This window comes from Zalophus californianus, chromosome 11 (genome assembly GCF_009762305.2).
Source record: "Zalophus californianus isolate mZalCal1 chromosome 11, mZalCal1.pri.v2, whole genome shotgun sequence".
Taxonomy (NCBI): Eukaryota; Metazoa; Chordata; class Mammalia; order Carnivora; family Otariidae; genus Zalophus; species Zalophus californianus.
Window position 1 is genome coordinate 26019615 of NC_045605.1, and position 10400 is coordinate 26030014.

The 10400-nt window shown below is 43.1% G+C and overlaps 1 protein-coding gene and 1 non-coding gene across 2 annotated transcripts; one reads left to right on the forward strand and one right to left on the reverse strand.

Moving 5' to 3' along the window:
• Positions 1-2007: 2007 nt before the first annotated feature.
• Positions 2008-2114, forward strand: LOC113915547. The gene has a single exon (XR_003517701.1). It is a non-coding gene; the product is annotated as a U6 spliceosomal RNA (small nuclear RNA).
• A 6574-nt stretch (positions 2115-8688) lies between these two features.
• On the reverse strand, positions 8689-9868 carry LOC113914275 (transcription elongation factor A N-terminal and central domain-containing protein-like). The gene is given in 2 exon segments (XM_027579354.2): positions 8689-9437; positions 9440-9868. Coding segments are annotated over 2 exon segments (1107 nt in total). The 5' UTR covers positions 9798-9868.
• Between the last annotated feature and the right edge of the window lie 532 nt (positions 9869-10400).

The window sequence follows — 10400 nt, forward strand, 5'->3', positions numbered from 1 at the left end:
GTGTAGTTGTTCAACAAATGTTTGTTGATTGGGTGGGCACATGCAGCGGCAAGGACCCAGTGTTCTTGTGAGGGAAGCCGGAGCCCAGGTGAGTATGCCTGGCCCACTGATGGTGCCGCAGGTGTCTGTGAGGAGGTTGGTTCTTTGAAGCGGTTGGAGTTTGAAACTCAGACAGCTGTCCAGGGCCAATCCCTCCCACTGCAGGACCTGCTTCTGATTGCTAAGGACAAGGGAGAGGGGACTGCAGCTGAAAGAAACAATGAAGGACATGAAGTTGAAAGAGGGCTGGGAGGAAAGTCTTAAGAGACTGAGGAGGAGCAGACAGTTCTGCTTTTGTAACAGGTTGTGGGGAGCAATTATCCTCAGGTTAGACTGCAGCATCACTGACATCCACCCCCTGTTGGTGACTTTGGCCCAGAAGGACTTCACCAGGTATTCACGAGCAGAGCCAAGACACCTTCATGGAGCTTTACAAACTTAGGGCAGAAGAGAAAGAAAATAAAGGGGCCCCATAGTAGCTGAGAGGGCCGGGGAATATGGCAGTAAGCAAGCACTTTCTAAGAACTTCCATAACGAGTTATGTGGGACTTTTCATTATAAATGGAGATTTTGACAGGTTAAATAGAAGTGGGCAGAGCCTGAGTAATGCTGGTTATCCTATTACTATGGTGCTCTTTTCCCCTTGGCTAATGCAAGCCAAGAAACAAATTATATATATATATATATATATATATGTATATATATATAATATATTATTATGTGCATTCATGGAGTGAAGAGATAGTCTGAAAGAGAAAAGAAGAAATGCAGAAAGGAAAATGACTCATTAACAGAACAGTTGTGCCAGCTGAGACACAAGACAAAATGGAGTGAAGCCCTAGATCTCACTGTAGTATACCTGGCCACTTATAGCTCAGGAAAACATGGTGGGACAAAACCTCACTATGCTAGGCCAATCAGTGGGCTCCCAGGAGTAGGTGAGACCCCATGTGATGTCAGTGAGGGCAGGACTATGAAGAGGTAGGACTTTGAATGTTCACTGCTTATTTTCTCGAACATCCTTTGCCAAAAGTTGTGAATATCAATGCCTATCTATTCTCTGGGATATTTGTCTTGGGAAGGAAATATCATATGGGGCTGGTATCTGTATGTATATATACACGTGTGCATGTATATTTATGTACATAGGTAGACCAAGAGCAAATAAAAAATCTTTTAAAATACCTGTTCTGTATATGAAAAAATATTGATGATATACTTGGTAAGACCAGAGAAGAACTAAAAAAAAGAAGAACTAAAGCAATTAAATTTTTGAATAGGACTTCAAGATAGCAATGAAGGAGGTGTTACAGAAGACATAGACAAAAAATATTTTTTGAGAACTTTCCAGATTTCATCACTGGTTCACATACATCATTTCTTCTGATTCTGTGAGAACACTGTGAAGTGGGTAGAGTATCATAGTCCCATCTTATAGATTGGCAAACACATTGGGAGGGTAAAGGGATTGTTGAGAGTAAGTGGCAGGTGGAGAACTATACCTAGGTTTGTAGACTCAAAATCTCTTGCTCTTGTGCTATTGCACTAATAAGCAGTGACATTTTCTACCTTATCTCTCATTGTATCTTTTTTATATAAAAAATTTTATATCTTATATACATTATATATCTCAGATATCACCATTCTATCAAAAAATCTGGGTGTTATTCTGATAGAAATAGAAAGTCCACTTTTCCTGAGAATGGCATTTATTGATGCATAGCCTGTTTCTCTGTGATTTCCAATAAAGCTTATGGACATAAAGTTTTTCAAGAATATTACTGGGAATAAATTTAAGGTGATATTTTAGTTGTTATTCTGAACACCCTGTGTCCACTTTGACTTTGTGTCCCACTGATGACACCTACCACTTCCCTTGGAAGTTTAGAAGACACCTGACTCCCTGGTGTAGCGGCGGGGGGCACTTCTGGAAGGTGGTGGAAGAAAACTTTTTAAAAAGCTTGGGTGGTGCTCGCTTTGACAGCACATTTACTAAAATTGGAATGATGCAGAGAAGATTAGTGTGGCCCCTGCACGAGGATGACACGTAAATTCGTGAAGCATTCCATATTAAAACGAAAAAAAAAGGAAAAGAAAGCTTGGGTGGCTGTGCTGGGCATGGAGATGCAAGGGAGGATTTGTTGCCCTCGGTTCTGGGAGTGATGTCAATAGACAGCCTCCAGCCCTTAGCCCCTTTGGGAGTTGCCTCACCCGCGGGCACGCATTCCAGGGGATTGCCCACTTCCAATGACCGATCAAGGCAGAGGGTAAAAGTGCAGCTATTTGGGCCCATTCAGGCCAGCTCTAAGGGGTTATTTGCTCCAGCATTCCCTGTGGAGTTGGCTGAGGCTGCTGGAACTGCATCGCAGCCGGTCTTTTCCCTGTGCCCACTCCTGCTTCCTTTCTCTCCTTTCCAGAGATGTGGATCCCAGAGGCATTCCCTGTTTAACATCCTGAATCCTAAACTCTTTCTCAGAGTCTACATCTTGGAGAACTTGAACTGTAACAATTCAATTTATCTGTACTTTCTTTTGGAGCAGGGGTAGGTAATTTTCTATAAAGGGTCAGATAGTAAATATTTCAGCCCTTGCAGTCCAACCCTGGCTTTGTAGTGTGAAAACAGCCATAGATAATATGTGGATAAATGAGCATGGCTGTGTTCCAATAAAACTTTATTTACAAAAAGAAGCACTTGGCTGGATTTGGCCTGTGGATGTAGTTTGCCAGAGAATTACTGATTACTGAGAATTACTGATTCATTTCAGATGATTGGAGAATTCTGGCAAATTCCTGATTAATTTCTTCATGCCCAATATTGCCTAAGTTACAGAGCAGCTCATTATTGTGCATAGTGAGTGCTGAATGCAGGATAAAGCAGTAAGATATACTCAACAGAGCTAACAGCCCACAAATACAGTTTCAACATAAGACAGATTTATGATCTAATGCTAGAAGGTACTTTTAGAGGTTGTATTCTGCTCTAGGCAGAGTTGTTCCCCTTTAGCCTGGTTCATTAGCAACTTGGCATCCCCTTCTCTGGATCCATGGAGATGGAGAAAGAAGACTCCCAAAGGGAAGAGTGAGGGAAGGAAAGGGCCAAGGCCTCTGCCAGCACTTTTGCATATGTTATTTCTCTTCTTTCACACAAACTGTGTGTGTTTGTGTCCCCGTTTTGCATAGGAAGTGATTGCCTCAGAGAAGGTAAGGAGGCTGCTCTGCAGAGCTTGTAAACATTGGAACTGATTTTAAACCCAGGTATGTGGGACTCGAGAGACCATGTCCTTTCCAGTCCTCCAGGCTGACCTGTCAGCTTGGCCTTGGATTGGAGATAGTTCTTCTTTAAACCTGATCATTTCTGCCTGAGAGGGCTTGGCACAAAGAGCTGGATCCTAGACCAGCTTTCATGGCTCTGTTCCTGGGTTTCGTTGGAGGCTGAGTTTCCACATTCTTGCCATTAGCCAGCTCTGGGCCATGGCATCTGATGAGTTGAAGCTGTTGGATGCCTGGGCCCAGCTGGTTGGTGCTGGCTTTGAAGTTCACTTTCAATCCTTGCAGGTATGAGCATGGTGGGGGCCCTGCACCAAGTCCTATCACCTTCCTTCTGTCAGGCAACTGTCATCACTCCACAGAGCTTATTCACAGCCTGTTGTCAGGAAGCTGGCCAACTCCTTGGGAAGGTGAGAGAGGAAATTAGGAGGCTGGGGGCTGGGAGGAATCATGCTATCGTTATGCTCTTACCTTAGGGCTGATGGAAATAACACTGCTCTGGCACCTGGAGAGCTGGCTGGAGCCCAGGCTCTGCTGCACATCAGCAGCGTGGTCCTGGGTGAGTCCTGTAATGTCTTTGAACTGCTCTTCTCACCCGTGTAAGAAGGATAAATATTCTAGCTTGCCTACCTCCTGCATGGCACAGTTGTAAGGATCAACCTGAGTGACACATGGGAGAAAGCAGCTGGAGAAGCAGCCAGGGCATAATCCAGTGGTTCTCACACATCAGTGTACATTAGAACCACCTGAAGGGCTTGTTAAAACAAGAGTCCTGGGGCCACTCTCAGAGTTTCTAACTCAGTAGACCTGTGGTGGGGCCTGGGACTTGGCATTTCTAACAAGTTCCTTACTCATCCTCCAGGATCCTTTTCAAGTTTTTTTTCCATGAAGCCTTTCTTTGGTAACGCAGGTCCGGCTGGTCTCGCCTCTGAACTTCGAAACTGGGCTGTCCCATGGTTTGTACTCCTGTGTAATGGCACCCATGATGAGCACAGTGGTGGCTGTGTGGAGAGCTGGAGTGCTCTCTTGGGCAGGATGCTGGAGCCACATCCTGGCTCAGGGCAGAGTGCTGGCACTTATTCACATAGGTGTGGACAGGAGGTGGTGGTGTGCATAATAGATATTTGTCATCCCTGACTTAGAGACTCTACTGTATTTTCTGTGTGCTGGGCTTGCCTTTACAATTAAATTATACACTTCTTGATGACAGATGCAATGTCTTTTACTGCTGTCTCTTCTCTGGTACTTGGCTTAGAACAAATCACCCTGAGCTCTGAGTTCCCTGAGCACAGGGCCGTCTGTGTCCTGTTCATTTTGACTTCTGAAGACTAGCACAGTGCTGCCAGGCCATGGCAGTGGCTGCAAATATTCTTTGCTCAGTCAAATAATACTTTTAGAATACTGGAAGAATATTTCTCAAGTGTTTGTTCTGGTCACAAATCTAACAACTACAGACATGGAGCACTTTCAACTTAATCTACATTATTGACACGCTCTGCACTATTTCCTTAAGCCCAGGCAATCAAGAAACCCGTAAGTCAAGCCTTGATTTGCAGTGTTTGTCAATTTTTGTGGTGAAGGTACTTCCGCCCTGTTAATTTCAAGCTCCCAGGGTGATACCACTGAATACAGAGCTGGGAAGAGGTGCACAGCAGCATCCTTCTCTACAGTTTTTCCACCATGCACATACAGTAGATGGAAATAAACTCAAAGCACAAGTGACTGTAAAGTTACTAGGAAGTGATGGGTTTTGAGTATTTATTACCTTTTACAAATATTATTGACTTGTTCATAAGTTTGCGTGATTTAATTATTAATAATGGCCATGTTTAACACCTGGTTTGTACAATTCCTAAAACTTTAACAACCGGTTCTCATGAAGTTCTCTTTGGCACAATACTAGGTGAATTGGTATAGATCTGTGGAAGTTAGAATTTTTTTGGTTGCAAGTCATAAAATCTTAGCCTAAATTGCCAAGAGGGATTATTTTGCCTCACAAAATTTAAAGCATATAGAAGGGTAAGGTCGGTCTGGCATCAGGCCAGGTGTCATTAGGACCTATTCTCTCTTTCTGTCCTCTATGTGGTGTCAAGATGCTTGCCTACAGCTCAGGCCTTATTGTCCGAGGTTTCAGTCATCCAGAGGAGCAAGGACTTGGCCTCATTGGCTCTGATTATGTTCTGTGTTTGGCTCTGAACCAGGCACCGAAGTGGGGGAAGTGTGAGGCTCTCTGCCACAGTCCGATTTATCTCCCTTCACCATCAGTTTATATGTTGAAACTTTAACCTCTAGTATGATGGTATTTGGCGATAGGGGCCTTTGGGAGGTAGTTAAATTTAGAGGTGGCCACGAGGATAGGGTCCTCATGATGAGATTAGTACCTTTATAAGAAGAGACCAGAGAGCTTCCTCTTTCTGCCATCTAAAGATGTAATGAGAAGGCAGCCATCTGCAAGCCAAGAGGAGAGGCCTCATGGGGAGCCAAACTGATTGGCATCTTGATCTTGGGCTTCCCAGCCTCCAGACTGTAAGAAATAAGTTCTCATTGCTTAAGCCACTCAATCTATGGTATTTTGTTACGGAACCCCAGACTGACTAAGACTCTCCTTCTCCAGGCTCGCCCTGACTGTTTCACCCAAGCATGTGGACTGAGAGTGGAGAGGGGTTTCCTCAGAGGAAATTCCAGGTATCGTTACTGGAAGGGTGGTCGGAAGCAGACAGCAAAGCAAACATCCATTGTAAGCTATCTCTCTCTCTGGACAGAAGGAATAGTTTCTTGGCTCAGAGGGTGCAGGTATCAGGGTAGCCTTTCTGGAAAAATGATTGGATCACTCCTTTTGTGTACAAGTGGGAAAAATGGGAAAGAAAGAATGGAAATCTGAGGGGGAGCCACAGTCCAAGCAGCTCCATGATTTGTGGAGCTTAGGGCAGGCCACTGGAGAATGTGCCACTTTGGCATGTGGATTATTTCAAACTGGACAATCAAGGCCTGAAAGACTCAGGAAGAGCTGTTTACCTCTCCCTTAACTGCCTAAAAGAATTTATTTGGGGTTCTGGTCCCAGAGAGGGTTATCACCAGAGATAACCACGAAGAGTCCGGGCAATGTGTGGTACGCTAGGAGGAGTTTGGAGAGGCCTGTTTGTTAGGATTCCTCTCTCTGTTCCATTGTCTGTGCATGGCAAAATAAACTTTTTTTTTTTTTATTTTTTTAACCAAACATTTGCTCTTCCCATCTTCCTGTGGATTGTCTTCCTTCCCTTTGAAGCCCAAGATCCCTTCCTCCTTCTTAGCTCAGGATGACATACAAACCTCAATTTTTTGACTGTCTTTTAGCCTCATAACTTCAGGGTTTCCTGTATGTAGAAAATTAAATTTATTCATTTTTCTCCTGTTAACCTGTCTTATCTCAATTTAATCATTAGACCAGCCAAAGAACCTAGAAGGGAAAAAAAGGGAAAGTGTTCCTCTCCCACACCTCCCACCAGGGGAGCATGGCAAGATGTTTGTGGCACAAAGGACTACTGAGAATCTTGTTCCATGAGTCTCAGGGTTCAAACTTTAGCTACTTGGGTGAGAAGACTGTGCCCAGCAATGGAAGCTCTAAAAAGAAGTATCTTCACTGGGGAAGTATCTTGCTGATACTAGGAGCATCTTGCTGGGGGTTTGGTGTGAATTCTGAACTGACCAGCCATCACAACACGCCTAAAGACCTATCACTATTAGACCAAAAGAAGGCCCTTAAATTTGGGGTGTGAAGTTATGTAGGTGCCCAGAAAAATGAGGGCAATGTGAAGGTCACAGTTGATATCTCCACTAGGAAATTTTGGAAGAAAAAGAGCTGGGGTTAGCAGTGGGCAGGTATGGACGCAGTCTTTTATATGAACTTCTAAGGAGGCGAAGTAAGAGAGAAACTGAATGGAACCAGATGTTGATGTATCTGTTCCAGCCTAATAGCTTGGTTCTTCAGGGTCAGTCAGGGCCCTGGGTATAGGAGAGAATGCCAGGCTTTCCGGCCAGCAGCAATTCCAAAATTCTCTCTATGCCTGGAGGTCAACAAGACAGTGACCTGGATTAGCCCTGTACTTTGGAGTTTTTGTGCAGTACAGTGGGACCAGGAGAAACCTGCCATATGCATATAGGCTATTACAATACAGCGAGAATCTCCTATATATGCTGAGCACTGTGCCAGATGTTATTACACACATACCAGCTTGTTTGATTCCCTCAACTACTCTGTATTACAATCAGTTATCCCCATTTGCAGAAGAGGAAACAGGCTCAGAGGCCACAGTTACATAGCTAGTAAGTGGCATTTCTAAGCTCTAAACCAGATCTTTCTGACTTCAATGGCAATGTTGATTTCCTCCATTTGATGATGAGCTATAGATGTAGCAGCCTTTGGTTGAGCACTAATCATAAATGCAATCATCACTTTAGCTATTCTTGAGGGCAGGGTTGTGTCTCATTCACAATCATACCCCCAGTGGCTAGTGGTGAAAGTTAAGAAAATACAGGATTACATATACTTTTCTTAATGACCTTTGGCATAGGCATTTAAAAAATTCCACTTCAGAAAAGACGAAACTGAACCTCAGAGAATTTAGATACTTTTCCTAAGTTCCCAGAGACTTTTATTCAAACTCAGGTCTGTGTGGATTCAAAACTGATGATCTTTACATTCCTTGGTATGTCTCCCCCATTGACCTGCCCTGTGCTACTCGGCTTCTCTCCCCACTGCGTAGCTGCAAGCCAATTGTGGATGGAGAGAGGGTGGCAGTGGTGGTGGGATGTGCATCAGTTTGGCATTGAGAGAAGCCAAGAGGTAGACCAGTAAGCTGGATTCAGGCTCAGGCCCTACTCCTCTTTCAGTTGGAGTTTCTGCTTAATTTATTCTGATTTCTTTCTTAAGATTTCATTTTTTCCCCCAATAAGAGATTTTTTTTCTAACCTCAGGAATAGCAAATATTTCATGTACAGAAAATATTATTCAGAGGCATCTTTGGTTTTTATTTTTATTTTTTTATTTATTTTTGAAGACTTTATTTATTTATTTGACACACAGAGAGAGAGAGTACAAGCAAGGGGAGCAGCAGAGACAGAGGGAGAAGCAGGCTCCCCACTGAGTAGGGAGCTGGAGGCGGAGTTCGATCCCAGGACCCTGGGGTCATGACCTGAGCCAAAGGCAGATGCTTAACTGACGGAGCCACCCAGGCACCCCCATCTTTGGTTTTTAAAAGTTAACATTTAATTTATTAAATTTATGAATTCAGAAGCCTAGTTTTTCCTTAAAGTTCAGTTTACAAAACTTATTATTCTATTTACAAGTTTAGTAAATGTCAATTGCTTTTTTTCCCCCTTGGTTAAGAGAACATTTATTTACCATCACAGGCAGACCCACTTGCTATGATACGACTGCTTCCCACTTTTGTTACAGATCACATAGGTCATCATCTCTTCATCTGGATTTGAATTCCACACCCAGCTTGGCAGGAAAAGTGTTCCTCTGGCGATTATGGTGACCTTGCAATTGAACTTCTCACAGTGTCTGCATTTTATTTTCTTTGTCTGCGTGCCCTCAGTGGCATGTGGAAGGTGATGCTCCTGTATGCAAGATTCCGTGTAGGAGGCTCTCAACTGCTTCAGTTCCTTGCTTGTCATCTCCATCTCCATCACCATCATTTCGGTGAATTCTCTCAGAGACGTGGTCCCAGAGAGCAAGTTCTGTTGTAAATGAGAAGTTTTGGGGTTCTTCAGATTGTCAACTTTGCTTCTAACACAAGTTTTGTACTTTTTGAGGTTCTTCGAATGAAGGGTAAAAATGTGCCTTGCAAAGTTTTGCCACAAATCAGCTTTGGGCTGATCTGTGCAAGAACTCGTTAAAGCTTCATAAAGAAGTTCTGTGCATTTAGCTCTCACAGGTACTGTGGGATCCAGCGACTCACTGGATCTCTGGTCAGTGGATTTTTGGCCACCATCCCTGAAATGCTCCTCCCTGGGCTCCATTTGACTCATGCCATTTTCAGGCACAAGTGTTTCAATGGCTCTTGCAACATTGTGGGGTGATGAATTAGAACTGGAGCCACCTGATATCTCATCCTGACTTGGGTCATGAGAAAGTCCGGAGTTTTCTTCTTTCTGCCCGTAGGGAATGATTTAGGGCTGTCCCTTGGTTTGAAGTGGAGATCCTTATAAAGAGCTTTCCATTCTGACAGCAAACGCTTGGCTTTCTTTTTCAAAGCCACCGTAGGGCAGTTTTTGTGGACTCTGTACACCATCCTGACCATGACGGTCTCCTGGAGATGCTCTTTAGTCACATGAAGAGTCTCCAGCTCAGTAAGGTGGTTGCCAAGATCCTCAAAATTCCTTTTAGACATCAGTTGCTCAATAAGGGAGGCTTTGGCAGCTACCTGCTTCTGGTCAGACATCTTTACAGCTCTTAACAGCAGAAGGCAATGTACATTTATTGAAGTCCATGTGCCATACACATTCATGTCATCTCCATCCTCACAATGAGGTGGAGTCAGGTATATGGCTTATCTTCATCTTACAGATGAGGAAACCGAGAAGCACGGGAGCCCGGGAATCTCGGGAGAACTCCATGTCGAGAAACGTCAATTACTTTTAAGGAAGCCTTTGATTAATAATTAGGCCCATTTATAGACTTATGTGGCTCTAAGCTTTTAAACCCCATTTATGAATTGAATATTTTAATCTCATTTGAAGTCCTTCAATATCTTGACAAAATAATCTTTCTCGATTTCTAAGTAACTCTTATAAATTTAATAAAATAAACTTACATAGATGGTGATTCTTAAGTATTCTTAACGGTTCCAATACTGGACATAACCTTAGAAAGATTACACTTAAATATACCAATCAAGATTACTCATACATTTCAAATTGGTTTTTTAAGTGCAGGTAAATTTTATAATAGGCCAAACAACTTCTTTTGAGTATTACAAATACTTATACTACCAAAAAGGCACAGATTTATCCTTAATACATAAATATTAATGTTCTAAGTGTGAGTCTCTTAAACATTTTATTCTTAATTCTAAATCTTCCCAGAGTTGAAAGATGCTTATCCACTGAGG